Source organism: Schistocerca serialis, chromosome 10 (assembly GCF_023864345.2).
Source record: "Schistocerca serialis cubense isolate TAMUIC-IGC-003099 chromosome 10, iqSchSeri2.2, whole genome shotgun sequence".
Lineage (NCBI taxonomy): Eukaryota > Metazoa > Arthropoda > Insecta > Orthoptera > Acrididae > Schistocerca > Schistocerca serialis.
Genome location: NC_064647.1, coordinates 238299631 through 238316489, shown reverse-complemented (window position 1 = coordinate 238316489; position 16859 = coordinate 238299631). Strand labels below are relative to the sequence as shown.

Here is a 16859-nt window from a genome sequence, read left to right as displayed (position 1 = left end):
TTTGTTGAACCTATGTGCACAAGGCTGATCTTCTCAACCATCTCTGCCAGTCACTGGAGTGATGGAGTGAACGAAGTATGATCTCGGAGCCCAGACAACAGGCATCGTTTGTTCCAGTGTGTGCCACAATCCGCAGTTGCTTGCACCTGTTCGCTCAGTGGGTGCCACAATAGCCTCTCCAACATGTTCGAGGGTCCCCAGGCACACTGAGTGCAGCTGGTGTCCTTTTCTGTGCCTCACTGCCATTTCCCTAAGTGTTACCATCATTTGCTCTACTTTTGAACTGCCGACAATTTGTAGAACCCTACCCTTTTGTGTTTTCCTCCTCTTGACACGGGGCAAAACAGGTTTCCCCAAAACAAGTCCCACTGGCTCAGTTTGAATTTCAATGAAAGACAACACCTGAAAAATGTTGATTAGGGGATTCGCTGCAACACCCTGCGTCCTCCCAGGTACCCGTCCAGCCTGTAAAGGATGCCTAGATCTAAAATTGAAATGCCACTCACAGTAAAGTGGATGAGTAATGAGAGATCCTGTATTTTCTCCAGAGGAGATAGGGTCCAAAGAAGAGTACCATTATCAAAGGTACACGACTCTTCCAACACAATGATTTGCAGCAGCTGCCAATCATTTGACAGTAGTTAGGATGATTTCCAGCTGCTTATGAATGTCGACCAACTCATCGTGTGTTCAAGAATAGTATGCACAGTGCGGCTGTGTTTTTCCTGGTGCAGTATATTACAGGCAATGAACAAATAATTTTAGGTTTGCTGATTATATTTTAATCTGAGATGAGTTTATTATTCTGGTCTACACCTGTCTTGAGACTGTGTTCTTGAATGGCATCAGATTTTTCTTCGTCATCATTGTTTTGCTGTTAACTTCTACTGCTGTTTTGTCATCTTGTGAAGACTTGACGATCATGAAACATCTCGTCTCTCCACCTCAGATACAGCAAATGTTTCTGCCTCATAAGTATACAGTTACCTTTCATTAGCTTATTGTTGACTATACTTTGTTTAGGAAGTCCTTTACAATTAGGCATGCAAATTCCCACAGCCTTTGTCTTATTCTCTCTCAAAATCAAAAACAGCTGGTGAAATGTAATATCTATTGGTATAAATAGTATGTCTATTGTTAAGGTAGCCAAAGAGAAGTCTCTGAAAAAGGGCAGTCACTGGCTTGTATTCCTGCCCGTTACCCAAATAAACTTCTGTGTATGAAACAGATCCTGCCTTTGAATCACATAAGGTAAAGAGTTCAATACCATATTCGTCAGTATAGACACAGAAAATAACTCTTCCCTGCTTTAATGGTAAGGTTTGCCTAGAGTGAAAAATATGCAGGAAATTTGATATTTATGCATGGTATTATGATCAGATTCGTTTCTTGGAATTATCAGGCAATGTCATTTCTGTGCAGGTAAGACAGAATAGCAAAGGTACCTATTTCTAGCTGTTACTGACTGACCTTGAAGATTTGTGGAAACAGATTTATTTGTAGACCAGTAATCACACAGTCTGTTTTTCTTTACAGGGCAAATATGGATTATAACAGCAAAGACCAAATACACTTTGTGCAGTTTCACCCCAGTTTCAGGTTGCTTGATTTTCTCATTTTCCTTTTTTTTCCTGTCTTTTTGGTTCCTGTCTTGATGTGCTTTATCATTGATTCAAGAAAAAATTTGACAAATAGCAAAAGGACTGCTACTATCATCAATTTCTGTCTCTCATCCATTTTCTGCTCTGAATTCAGGCAGTGATGCTCATCTAATGTGGTTCATCCTAAGTCCACATCTGAAGATTTTGCAACAGCAGAATGTCTTCTCTTGCATGGTGGCTTTATAGATGGCACTACATTTTAAATTGATTATTTGATTGTTAGGAAGTATATGGTGCACTGTTGGAGGTGCAATCCCCCTCCCCCGGTAATGTTTTCATGCCTGAGTCAGATTCAGAAGCAACTTCACTGTATTCACTTCCAAAAAGTCCCCCTAGGAACCAGAATCTTCACATGATACATTCAAAGCCTTCTCTATCTCAGTATTGGTAAGAACTTAAACATTTACTGCAGAGGCCAGTTCACAGCATGCGAAGACCAAATAGAGGCCGTGAACACAACGAAAACAATGCAAATGGAGGAAGATGAGCAGAGTTAGAGAGCTGAAGGCTTGTAGCTTGCCTGCCATACGAGCTGTGCTCACGATTGGAAATTAGTGTTCAGTGACTTCGAAGAGCAATTGAATAGAATGGGTAGTGTCTTTGCAGCAGGTTATTACATGAACATCAACAAAAGTAAAACAAAAAGATCGAATTTTAAGTGTTCAGAAGTCTTTTCTGAAGGCATTTGTCTGGTGCCTAGCCTTGTACAGAAGTGAAATATGGATAAACAAACAATACAGTAATAAGAGAATACAAGTCTTTAAAAGGTGGTGCCACAGAAGAATGCTGAAGATTACATGGATAAATTGGCTAACTAATGAAGTAGTACAGGGAGATCTCCTACATAAGTGATATTTCCATTGTGTTTTCAGACTAAATCAAGGGATCAGTTGATAGGACAGATCCTGAAGCATCAGGGACCGGTTAATTTGGTAATGGGCAAGAAGTCTGGTGGGGAAGGTGAAAGACAAATAGGGAGATCGAGGCATCAGTATGGTAAGCAATTCCAAACGGAATGTAGGTTGCAGTAGTTGTGCAGGGATGAAGAGGCTTGCACAGCATATACTAATGTGGAGGGCTGCATCAAACCAGTCGTCTACCACCACAACAACATGCACATTGTTAATGCCACACATTTTACAATAATGCAAGTGATTTGAATCTTCTTGTAGCTTAATACATACATTTAGCCATAGTTCTGCCCGAGTCTCTAATGTGGAACTATTTAAAACACATTAATATCCAATGCTTTTTACAACTATACCATTCTTTACAGTAGCCACTTCTCAACTTACACATACGTTTCAGTCAATATTATTCCAAACACTAACCATCAGGATGAGATCTTCTCTCTTCAGTGCACTGTACGCTGATATGAAACTTCCTGGCAAATTAAAACTGTGTGCCGGACCGAGACTCGAACTTGGGACCTTTGCCTTTCGCGGGCAAGTGCTCTACCATCTGAGCTACCCAAGCACGACTCGCACCCCGTCCTCACAGCTTTACTTCTGCCAGTACCTCATCTCCTACCTTCCAAACTTTACAGGAGCTCTCCTGCGAACCTTGCAGAACTAGCACTCCTGAAAGAAAGGATATTGCAGAGACGTGGCTAAGCCACAGCCGGGGGATGTTTCCAGAATGAGATTTTCACTCTGCAGGAGAGCTTCCATAAAGTTTGGAAGGTAGGAGACGAAGTACTGGCAGAAGTAAAGTTGTGAGGACGGGGCAAGAGCCGTGCTTGGGTAGCTCAGATGGTAGAGCACTTGCCTGCGAAAGGCAAAGGTCCAGAGTTAGTCTTGGTCCGGCACACAGATTTAATCTGCCAGGAAGTTCCATCATGTTTAGGAACCTACAGCCAATTTGTTCTCGAACTTACTATTCATGTTATCTGACTTCATACATTTATTGTGTGTCAGTGCTATGTCAGTTTACTTGAGTGATATATATCTCAAACAGAACTGCTTCTGAGAATAAAATATCAACTTTATTGGCAAGTGGATCATTTCATTTTCTAAAAACATGAAATGTTACAAAACTAAATCCATTGTGTGAATGTATTTGGATGTCTCAAAGGTCTTTTGTCATAGTGCATATTGATATTGTTCTGTGTTCCATTAATTCGGCAATGAGGTTTGTAACTAATGACATTGTAATCATATTAATTATTCAGTAGCTGCCCGTATGGGGTTGTTAGATCCCACATCAGATGCCTCCCCAGGTGGAGGAGAGGGGAAAGCCTCCCAGACGTGGGTGGTATTGGGGAAGTGAAATACCCGGTTTGGACCAAATACTTAGGCCTCAATCCATTAGTGTCTGATCTGACATGCAGCAGTTGGTGGTCAGTTCGTGCAACTGCTACAAATATGTTGACCTCAACAATTAAGTCTTTAATATTTGTGATCTCAAAGAGATCACCACAACCACCTTCAACATGAAGTAATGATGGAACAACACGAAAAATATCCATAACCCCAGGCCCCAGTAAATATACTAGATTTCTCTGGTTATTGGATTCTGGGGAACCACAAACTTCATGAGAAGGAGAAGAATTGGATCTTCCCGAAACCTCTTCGCAAACACTATATTGGCATGCTCAACACAAATATGCTGGTCAGCATAGGTGAACTCGGACACCTTATGGATGTTCTGGAAAAATTTCATATCAGGATCTTCACCATCCACAGACACTTTTAACAGATTACAACCACTTCAGCACAGAAAACTACAGGATATGTGAAGGAAAACCCTACTGCCATAAGAGGAACACCAGCCAGCAATGTTCGGCTCACGATTTACGGTTAACAAATCAGTCATAGACAAAATCCTGGATTTCAATTCAGTAACAGAATGAATCTCTACAATAACCTTCAAATCAGGAAACAAAAGATGCACAATCATTAATGCACATGCACTGACAATCAAACAAAACAGAAAGAAACAATAAGAAGTCGGACTTTTGGGAAGAAATGGAAGAGCTAACAAACAAAATACCAAAAAGGCATGTTAAAATTGTGTTAGAAGATATGAATGCACAACTAGGCAAGGAGAAATAGTACAAGTAAATCATAGGCCTATACACAGGCACCAACAAGAATGTGAAACATTTCATATCTGTCAAAATTTTAGCTTAAAAATTGTCACTGCAATTTAAAAGCCAAAATGAAAACTCACAACATGGAAAACACCCAAATACATATGGGGAGAATTTCAAATAGATCACATAGCCATCACAAGCAAAAGTAAAATTGAAATTCTGAATGTGAGAACATGCAGAGGATTCTCAGACTCCAACCCTCACTTGCTAAAAGTAAAAATTGGGTAAATCCCAAGAAACAGAAAAAAACTGGATCCAGAATACTTGAAGATAAACATAGACAAAATTATTGAAGAATTAATCAGAGTTCAATAGAAAAATGGACAGACCTCGCAAAAACAATTCAGAATGCAATATGTTGGGGCCAGGAAATGAAAATGTAGGTGGTGGAACATAGGTTGTGATCAGGTCATTGAACATGGTATACAGGCCTGGAAGAACTTTGGCAGCAACAGAACAAAAGAGACATAGCAAGATTCCCACAAAGTCGGGAAACAATCATTGAAAGATACTAGAAGAGTGAGAAGCACGTGCAACAAAAATGGAGCAAATGAAATGAAAGAAATATAACAGGAAATACCTGCAGCGTTTTCAGGGAAATTACAAAGGGTTGTCAGCCTTCAAATATTAGCTTCAAGAGAACATACGGGTCTGGGGATACAAATACTAAAGAAAACCACCAAATTGTTAACAAGTATTTTGATAAACTCCTCAGTTGTGAGAAGCCTGAAGAAAAATTACTCTTCATGAAAACTGTACCAAACCCAGATTAAAAGCAGTATTTAATAACAGAGGTAGAAGAGAGAATAAAACTACTAAAAAAGCAATGGAACCCCAGCAGCAGACTGCATTATCTCTGAGATCTGGAAACTCAAAGACTAAACCATCACAAAGAAAATCCATGGAATTCTTACAGAAGTATGGAACACAGAGAAAGTGCCACAGGAATGGAAATGTGTTGATACAGAAAAGTGTGACAAGACAGACCCTAATAACTACAGAGATATCTCATTGTTACTTATCAGCTACAAAATTCTCTCCAAGGCATTACTCAACAGACTAGAACCACAAGCTGATACAAAGATAGGTGAATACCGTACAGGCAGATTGTCTTTGACACATTAGAATAATTTGGAATAGACAGAATAACTAATTTGGAATAGACAGAATAACTAAGACACTCATACAACAGACAGTTACTGTCACCATACCAAAAATAAAATTTATGAGAGACATCTGACCCATTCGAGATACATATAGGGGTCAGGCAAGAATATGGGCTCTCGTCGCTTTTATTCAATATTTTCTTGGCCAAAATGATCAAACAAAGGGAAGAAATAGTCAAAGGAACTCAGGAAGAATGTGTGCAAACAAGACGATCATAAAATGCATGGCATTTGCAGGTGACCTGACAATACTCAGCAGCAATAGACAAGAAGCACTGGAATACTTGCATGAAGCATCTGCGAAAACTGGTGTACAGATATTATATGAGAACACACAATACATGGAAAGAAAGAGCATCCACCACCAAACCATGTTCACAAAATATGGAAAGGGAACAGAGTGGAAAAATTCAAATATGTGGGGAATATATACAAATAGGAGGATCAGACAATGCATCCAACATACAAAGAACAGAAAAACTTCAGAAAGAATACAGATTGACATAGAGGCACTGCAATAAAAGAAATGTTTCAAGACAGGCTAAACTCACACTGCAGCACAGTTTTACTAGCAGTAGCACTCGACACCTCGGAAACAACCACAATTGGAGCATCAGGCATTAAAGAGACAGAAAAAATAGAATGTAAAAATCCTCAAAAATATTTTTGGAGCTGTAGACGAGAGATGGTATGCGAATGAAGAGATCAACCAAAGAATTATATGAACACACACAGGCTCACAGGCAAGATCAGAAAACGATGGCTAACATTCTATGGACACATACATAGAATGAACAACAGTAGTTTCACAAAGAGGATTTTTGATGTAGTTAACAGTTCACTCAAAAAAACTTATCTTCAAGAAATAGAAGATGGGTTAAAACAAGCAGGGATCAGTACTGAAATGATAAATGAGGGAGACAAACTCAGAAACAAAATTGTGATCATGAAATTCGAAGTAAATAAAGGAAGGAAACAGGCAAAATATGGACAGAGCAAAGACCACAGGAGCACAGACAAAGAATGAAGTTGTTTTGGGAAGAAAAAAGGAGGAAACAAGAAAAAGTGAGTAGTTGTTTAACATTGATTAACTTCAATGTCCTGGAGGCAAAAGTTTGTGGTTAAAACTGGCCAAAGTTGGCACCTTGGTGTGAAATTATCTTCATTCTGATCTAGGCTGGATCAGTATTTGTAAAATAATCCTTGGACCATGTGGTCAGTAATTCACATACTATACTTTTATCTCATTATGGGTTATTATACACATCATGGCAATGTGAAGAGAAAAATGAAAGGTAATTATTCAGTAAAAACAATCCTGAGCTAAGATTCTGATAAAATTTTGTTTCATTTTGTGTAGGATGGTATAAGAGAAACTGCAAGGCAAGGGATAATCTGTAGTGTTTGTAGCAACTTTCACTCAGCATTTTTATATGAATCTAAAACTGCAGCTAATCATTACTAACATAATTTTTTATATGTCAAAACAGTGACATATGGACATTAAGTAAAATATGTATTGTTACTTAGGTTTCTTGGGCCTACTCGTCATCAATTCAGGAATCTGAAATTGTAGTTTCCTAAAGACTCTACTTCATAGTATTATTGTCATTAAAGATAAAACATTAATGCTCCATGAGACAGTTTGTTCCTTGTTTTTCAGTTGACGGTGCAATGTTTGTTGTTAAATTTTGGTTATCCTTTGTTGGTGCAGCAAATTTTTCTGAGGAATTAATATGTTCAGTCCATCACTATATTTATTTTGTTCTATCTGTATTTTAGGTGTGCAATGTTCATGTGAGTGGCAAATAAGACATAAATAAGAGTCCTAAATTCGTAGTAATGAGGATGATGTTCTGAGATTACATGTTTGTAGCTGGAGAACAGAGAGAAGTTTTCTACAGCTTTTTTTTATCTTGACTCTTCTGTCACTAGGGACCAGCTTCCAGAATCTGCATACAAGTACCAACTTTTGGGACTGAATCTGCTGTCCCTACTATCTCAGAACAGGGTGGCAGAGTTTCACACAGAGTTGGAGCTGTTGCCTGCTGATCAGATCCAGACCAATGTCTACATCCGCCATCCACTTTCTCTTGAGCAGTACCTGATGGAAGGCTCCTATAACAAGGTTTGCTATATATAAATTAACAACAAACAAATAGGGTAGATTGCTACTCACCACATAAAGAAAGTGTTGAGCGACAGGCAGATATTTAAAAGTAGACTGTGCTATCAGGCTTTTTAGTCCTCCTCTCTCTCTCTCTCCCTCCCTCCCCCCTCCCCCCCCCCTCCCTCTGTGTCTGTGTGTGTGTGTGTGTGTGTGTGTGTGTGTGTGTGTGTGTGTGTGTGTGTGTGTAGTGGGTTAACAAAATATGCTCCATTCAAACTTGGTAGGTTATTACGTTTGTGAGTAGGCAGACATGATTTTTATGTGTAGCCATGCAAATAACTTACACGAAGCTGCACAGCTATATCAGATGGTGTTTCCAGATCAAAGGCAGCCAGATCATCCAGTCTTTGGTGTTGTGTATCATTGCATTGCTGAGACTGTGTCCGTAGCATCATAGCATCACAAACTATTGACTGAAGATCACCTGTCATTTGAACGCTTGACCAGAAAGAGCACATTTTACAGGCTGTGAAAGAATAGCCAGGTATCAGCTTAAGATAAATGGCCCTGGTATATGTACATCTCCAGGTTCACCGTGCAGAATACTTCAGAAGTAGCATGTGTGCCATATCGTACTCCAGGCCTTATGCGTGCCGATCACACATGGGAGGACTTTTGCCATGGTTTGTTGAACAGGCTGCCATCCATTGCTCGTCTCTTCAGTTTCGTTTGATGGAATAACAAATTTCCACAACCAACACATTTATGCCAATCATGTTACAGCACAGACTATACATACTAATACGGTAATACTTTCAAACTATTGACTATTAGTCAGTTTCACCACAGCTGCGAGTGATTGTGTTTCGGTGCCAGTGAGGTTGCATGTGTGAATGTGTGTGTTCTTGCTAGAGCAAGAGCTCAAAAGTTGGTGTGAATTGTTTTCTGTTAGGTGTTTCTGTGCACCACACATCAGTCAGCTATAGGTGAGAATGGTTGCCTTTTCTTTATTTTATGAATTACTGAAATTCATTTTCAGATATTCTGCTAGTTTTCCACCAGTTTCTCCCAAATCTAAACCTAACACAAAGGCATTTAAGTGTTCGATACTGCATATGGCAGGTATTAGGCAGTTCAACCAAGTCCTCTGTGCTTCAGAAAGCAGAATCGATCACTGTGTTGTTTCACAACCTAAGTGGAGAAAAAATTGAGGGGAGTCAAAGAGTGACCTAACCTTCACCTGCTACAAGTGAAAGGCAAATTGTGAACATATAATAGTGTGTAGATGAGCATTCTTGGAATTTTGGGATGAAAAAAGAATTACCTTCAAGGTGTTCTAAGGTGGTAATCTGTTACAGAAGGTGACAATAATGCACCTTGCCAGGAAGCATAGGGAAATTTCTGGTCATTCAATTGTTCAGAACCTCAAAACTGTAGATCTAGGGGAAGAGTAGAAGACTGTACTTATCACGCTAACTTAATATTAAGAAGTAATAAAAATCCAGTTTGAAGATGAAAGACTGTTTCTTTCGTAGTTTTTTGCAGTAGTTACAAAGAGGCTTTGGAAGTCTTAGAACTGGTGTTTGTTTTGTATGTGCAGGATGAAGAGAAAAGCCCTGTAAAGAAAAAAGCAGTTTTAGTAGAACAGAGTGTATGTAATTTGAAGCAGGAGCATTTTGTGATTTATTATGTCAGGATAAAAAGGGATTATCGATTATATCTTTTGACTAATAGAAAAATATGTTGTTTCCAAAACTTCCAGATTAAGCTGCTTATTTTAGTAGGCAATTTACTTTTTATGATTTCACTACAGTGATTGACAATTCAAAAGCTCTTTTGTGTACACAGAATGTTCACTCTTATTGTCGGAATGAAACTCGGAACTCAAAAAGCTCAAGTGAGAAAACAAGCTGTGCATATCATAGACTTATGCAGGCAGAAAATAGTGAAATTCTTTGCAAATACCTGTGGGTATCAAAACAAAAATGTCAGTATGATCACCGTGGTCTGTAAATGACTTCAGAGATCTCTTTTAACATAAAGTGGAAATATTACTTTGTTATAGGGTACTCCTTCATACTGCCTAACAGGTTTTATGCGAGAATAGAAAAAAATTGAGCAAGAGGGATATTGTAGTTGAATCTTCTGTGTATGAGAATATAATAAATGATCATGCCACTTTGCATAAACTGGAGACTGATATGGTGCAAGTATGAGACTAAAAGAATGAAGCAACTGTGTATTTCAAGCAGTTTGCATTGTAGCACTTCAAATTCAGTCATTGCGAAAGATTCTACATGACAAAACTTCGAAAGATTTTAAAGCTAAATGGGAATGAGCGTACAGAACTAATATTGGAGTAGCGAAATACATAACAAAGAAGAGCAAAGTACATCAGCTCCAGTCTAAACAAATTTGAAGGCACTATATACAAAATGTCAGATGTGGGCAAGTTGTTAACAAAACACGTTGGTAGTAACTGGAGGAATATTGACAATCTGAAGTGTTGCATGGAAATAGAATGGGCTTTCTAGAATGGATTTAATGATGCTGAAGACTCCTATTGTGAAAATACAGACTGATCATATATTGATACTATAATTACAAAGCGAATATAAGTTTACAGATTCATTTAAAATAAAGAATTTTTATATCCCTTTGTGTTGCCTAAAGATCATTTCATCAGTTTCAAAATCCTCCTTATCCACCTGCCCATCAAAAATCGATTAAACATCCCATATGCCAGTAAGAGTTTCAAAGACCTCCACATGGATATTTCATAGTAATTTAGTGTAGATTAGATTAGATTAGATTAATACTAGTTCCATGGATCATGAATACGATATTTCGTAATGATGTGGAACGAGTCGAATTTTCCAATACATGACATAATTAGGTTAATTTAACAACATACTTAAGTTAATATAACAACTTCGTTTTTTGTGTTTTTTGTTTTTCTTTATTTTTTATTTTTATTTTTTTATTTTTTTTAATATTTTTGTTTTTTTTCTTTTTTTCCTTAATTTTTATCTAAAAATTCCTCTATGGAGTAGAAGGAGTTGTCATTCAGAAATTCTTTTAATTTCTTCTTAAATACTTGTTGGTTATCTGTCAGACTTTTGATACTATTTGGTAAGTGACCAAAGACTTTAGTGCCAGTATAATTCACCCCTTTCTGTGCCAAAGTTAGATTTAATCTTGAATAGTGAAGATCGTCCTTTCTCCTAGTATTGTAGTTATGCACACTGCTATTACTTTTGAATTGGGTTTGGTTGTTAATAACAAATTTCATAAGAGAGTATATATACTGAGAAGCTACTGTGAATATCCCTAGATCCTTAAATAAATGTCTGCAGGATGATCTTGGGTGGACTCCAGCTATTATTCTGATTACACGCTTTTGTGCAATAAATACTTTATTCCCCAGTGATGAATTACCCCAAAATATGATGCCATATGAAAGCAATGAGTGAAAATAGGCGTAGTAAGCTAATTTACTAAGATGTTTATCACCAAAATTTGCAATGACCCTTATTGCATAAGTAGCTGAACTCAAACGTTTCAGCAGATCATCAATGTGTTTCTTCCAATTTAATCTCTCATCAATGGACATACCTAAAAATTTGGAATATTCTACCTTAGCTATATGCTTCTGATTAAGGTCTATATTTATTAATGACGTCATACCATTCACTGTACGGAACTGTATGTACTGTGTCTTATCAAAATTTAGTGAGAGTCCGTTTACAATGCTATTTTAAGCATTTCTATTAACATTCCTTCTTAAGCCTTCGATGTCTGTTTGATAGTAAAATAAATAAACAAATAAAAAAATCAAATGTGTTAGTGTAAGTTACATTTAAAAAAATATTTATTTTCCAACACTTCGTGAAAATGGCTTTTAGTCAGGCGAGTAAAAAAATTATTATGGATACTGAGCAGAAATGGAAGTTACTGGTATAAGCAATATGTTCAATTGTTCAGTGACGAAACTTGGTGTATGTTATGCCGTGTATTTGGCTGATGGTAGCAGCAATACTTTCCAGCATGTGGTACAACGTAATATAGATGTTTTACAACTTGAATGTGTTGGCCATGCACAAAAGCGTTTTGGTAAAAGATTGAGGAAACTGGAGATATGAAGGGGAGAAAGCTTTCTGATGATAACAGAATATTGGGGCTTGGCAGGCTAACAAATTCGGAAACAGGCGTCTTTCAAACATATTACGGACTGGGAATACAAAGAAGTACTAATAATGTAGTAGAAATGATAAAAGATGTAAGGGCCACAGTCTTTCACAAGATTGCTACAGACAAGGACGCCCATCATTCTTTGTCCAGAGGGCCTCGAATTATGGTGTAAATATCAGAATGCCAGCGTAATGCTGATGAATACATATGTAACCATCCCCTACCATGTCAGTAGCGAGCGTTACAAAAACTATCTATAGAGGCTTGGCTAGCAAAAACTTGCTTACTAAATTCACTCATGAGAGAATTTGAATACCCAATGAAAGGTTCAATAACAGTGTTCGGAAATGCTTGTCTAAAACTGTATTTGTGGGCTAAAAACTGGTGCCATTGGTGCTATGCTGTGTTCCAGTGATGGTCAGTGGGCTGGAAATTCTCAGTGGTATGGGGTGAACGTGAAGGATGCGTTTGTCATCCAACTAACTGAGGATGCTCAAGGCTGAGAAAAGTGTTCTACAAATGACGAGAGACCAGAATTCGAGAGGGCCTCCAAACGTTAGCTGGAGTATTCAGAAACCGACAATGATGTCACTTACGGACTGGCGAGTTTTATTTTTGAATGTAGGATGAAGAGATCCTGTCAAAAACTTTAAAGGAATTTTCAGGAAGTGTGATTTTTATCTTTAGGTGCAATTTACTCTGAGACTAATAAATACACTCCTGGAAATGGAAAAAAGAACACATTGACCCCGATGTGTCAGACCCACCATACTTGCTCCGGATACTGCGAGAGGGCTGTACAAGCAATGATCACACGCACGGCACAGCGGACACACCAGGAACCGCGGTGTTGGCCGTCGAATGGCGCTAGCTGCACAGCATTTGTGCACCGCCGCCGTCAGTGTCAGCCAGTTTGCCGTGGCATACGGAGCTCCATCGCAGTCTTTAACACTGGTAGCATGCCGCGACAGCGTGGACGTGAACCGTATGTGCAGTTGACGGACTTTGAGCGAGGGCGTATAGTGGGCATGCGGGAGGCCGGGTGGACGTACCGCCGAATTGCTCAACACGTGGGGCGTGAGGTCTCCACAGTACATCGATGTTGTCGCCAGTGGTCGGCGGAAGGTGCACGTGCCCGTCGACCTGGGACCGGACCGCAGCGATGCACGGATGCACGCCAAGACCGTAGGATCCTACGCAGTGCCGTAGGGGACCGCACCGCCACTTCCCAGCAAATTAGGGACACTGTTGCTCCTGGGGTATCGGCGAGGACCATTCGCAACCGTCTCCATGAAGCTGGGCTACGGTCCCGCACACCGTTAGGCCGTCTTCCGCTCACGCCCCAACATCGTGCAGCCCGCCTCCAGTGGTGTCGCGACAGGCGTGAATGGAGGGACGAATGGAGACGTGTCGTCTTCAGCGATGAGAGTCGCTTCTGCCTTGGTGCCAATGATGGTCGTATGCGTGTTTGGCGCCGTGCAGGTGAGCACCACAATCAGGACTGCATACGACCGAGGCACACAGGGCCAACACCCGGCATCATGGTGTGGGGAGCGATCTCCTACACTGGCCGTACACCACTGGTGATCGTCGAGAGGACACTGAATAGTGCACGGTACATCCAAACCGTCATCGAACCCATCGTTCTACCATTCCTAGACCGGCAAGGGAACTTGCTGTTCCAACAGGACAATGCACGTCCGCATGTATCCCGTGCCACCCAACGTGCTCTAGAAGGTGTAAGTCAACTACCCTGGCCAGCAAGATCTCCGGATCTGTCCCCCATTGAGCATGTTTGGGACTGGATGAAGCGTCGTCTCACGCGGTCTGCACGTCCAGCACGAACGCTGGTCCAACTGAGGCGCCAGGTGGAAATGGCATGGCAAGCCGTTCCACAGGACTACATCCAGCATCTCTACGATCGTCTCCATGGGAGAATAGCAGCCTGCATTGCTGCGAAAGGTGGATATACACTGTACTAGTGCCGACATTGTGCATGCTCTGTTGCCTGTGTCTATGTGCCTGTGGTTCTGTCAGTGTGATCATGTGATGTATCTGACCCCAGGAATGTGTCAATAAAGTTTCCCCTTCCTGGGACAATGAATTCACGGTGTTCTTATTTCAATTTCTAGGAGTGTATTCGTAAACTTGGCATAGAAATTAATTACATTTTCATTAAAATATACTAGAATTATGGTGATCAAATAGGTGTGACAAATATTTCAGTATTATTTTTCATAAATACAAAATTTTTAGGTCACAGACTTCTCTCTAAATTTCCCTCCAGGGGCTCACATTTCATTTGTGCTCCCTCCCATTCTCACTTCTTCCCCTCTGACCCCTCCTTCCTCTCTCTTTGTCTAATTACTTATGTCGACCTGGCTATTCCCCTGGTTTCCTGGATCCCTTCCAGTTTTGTTCCCTTTGCCTTTTCTTCTTCATCCTCACAGCAGCAGTGAAGTGAATGCCACCTTGCCCAGTATACTGGTATGCGAGTGCACTGCCTTTGTGGATAACGTACTGTCATGAGCAACATTACTGCCCTCTTGACTGCGGAATTAAAACACTAGTACATACACAACATATCCACTGCCCTGGTGTGTTTTTGTGTCCTTTCAATCACTATACACTGTCAAAGATATTTTATTTCCATCTTGAAGTGGATGTAACACTCCTGCAGTGTGTTTCCGGCCATATCTCCATAGCCATATGACCTTGTTTGTTCCCTGTCCTCCCAGGTGATGGTTCAAACCCGCATCCAGCCATCCTCATTTAGGTTTTCTGTGATTTCCCTAAATCACGTCAGGCAAATGCCAGGATGGTTCCTTTGAAAGGACACAGCCAACTTCGTTCCCATCCGTCCCTAATCTGATGGACAGATGACCTCTCGGTTTGGTTCCTCCCTCCAAATCGACCACCTTATCCCCTCGAGAGATTTTCCTGCATTTGTCCCCATTTTGCAAAATCACCGTGTGTACTTCACATCTCTCAAAATTCTTGAAACCTCTGCCATTTAATCATTATTTGCTTCCAAATATCTCATATAATAATGTCAATAATATTGTTATTACACATTACGGTAATTGAATATGACTGCCTGGCACCTAGTTTTGTGTTACATATATCTCAATATTATGAGAAGAAGGAAAGTTGCTGCTCACCACATAGTGGTGATGCTGAGCCGCAGGCAGGCACAGCTAAAAGACTTTCACACTTACAGCTTTCAGCCAATGGCCTTCAACCACACACACACACACACACACACACACACACACACACACACACACACACACACACACAGTGAAGTGCTGCAGGTTTGGTGGCGGGGAGGGGGGGGGGGGCTAGGGGAAGTAGTGGGAAAGGAGAGAAATAAATTAAAAAATAAATAAAAAGGCAGGGTGTGTTCATGAAGGAATGATGGCTGTGTAGTGCTGGAATGGGAGCAGGGAAGGGGCTGGATGGGTGAGGACAGCGACTAACGAAGGTTGAGGCCAGGTGGGTTACGGGAACGTAGGATGTATTTCAGGGAAAGTTCCCACCTGCGCAATTCAGAAAAGCTGGTGTTGGTGAGAAGGGTCTATATAGCACAGCCTGTGAAGCAGTCATTGAAATGAAGGGTTTCTTGTTTGGCAGTGTGTTGAGCAACAGGGTGGTCCATTTGTTTCTTGACCACAGTTTGTCGGTGGCCATTTATGTGTACAGACAGCTTATTAGTTGTCATGCCTACGTAGACTGCGACACAGTGGTTGCAGCTTAGCTTGTAGGCCACATGACTGGTTTCACAGGTAACCCTGCCTTTGATGGGATAAGTGATACTAGTGACTGGACTAAAGTAGGTGGTGCTGGGAGGATGTATGGGACAGGTCTTGCACCTAGGTCTATTACAGGGGTATGAGCTATGAGGTAAGGGATTGGGAGCAGGGATTGTGTAAGGATGGACAAGTGTATGTGTAGGTTGTTATGCCAATCTGTGACTCAGCATCTCCGCTATATGGTGAGTAGCAACTTTCCTACTCATAATATTGCTACATTCCATCCTCGATTTTCCATTGTTTGATTTAGTTAATACTTCAGAATTAACATGCTTTTCTAATAAACTGGTAAAAGCATATCATTACCACCCGTGCCAGTGTTTATTAATGCTCATGATAACTGTTCCTTTTCTTTGCTTTCCACAGATCTTCCTGGCAAAAGGCAACGTTCCAGCAGAAAATTATAATTTTTTTATTGACATTCTGCTGGACACAATTAGAAATGAAATAGCAACTTGCTTGGAGAAGTCCTACGAAAAGATATCTGTTCAAGAAGCAGCGAGAATGCTGAACATGGCGAGTCTTGCTGCCATGAAGAAATACGGAGAAAAGGTTTGTTGTACTGGTTATTTGGAAGGAGAGAGATTGACAGATTTTTTTTCTTCATATGTAAAACACTTCAATATTTGTGAATGGTATTAAGTCAAGGAATGTGACACACTTAACAGCTGACACTACATGCTCATAGGTGTCATTGTGGTCGTGCCGCCTTGCCAGAATTTTTGCGAAAAATAATGCAAATTCCCTCTTCCTTGAAAACTCTTTCCTTCTTCTCAAACTTCTAGATGGAAAAGTAAACACAAATGCAGCTTTTCAAATTACAAA

At 40.2% G+C, this 16859-nt stretch overlaps 1 protein-coding gene across 2 annotated transcripts in view; it reads left to right on the top strand.

Annotated features, from left to right (window-relative positions):
* LOC126425111 (26S proteasome non-ATPase regulatory subunit 8-like) overlaps positions 1-16859 on the top strand; it is a 66369-nt gene that overhangs the window by 28292 nt on the left and 21218 nt on the right. For both annotated transcript variants that reach the window (XM_050088040.1, XM_050088039.1), the window contains exons 4-5: positions 7857-8049; positions 16401-16586. In XM_050088040.1, the coding sequence (XP_049943997.1) occupies positions 7857-8049; positions 16401-16586 (379 nt within the window). The remainder of the gene's footprint in view (positions 1-7856; positions 8050-16400; positions 16587-16859) is intronic.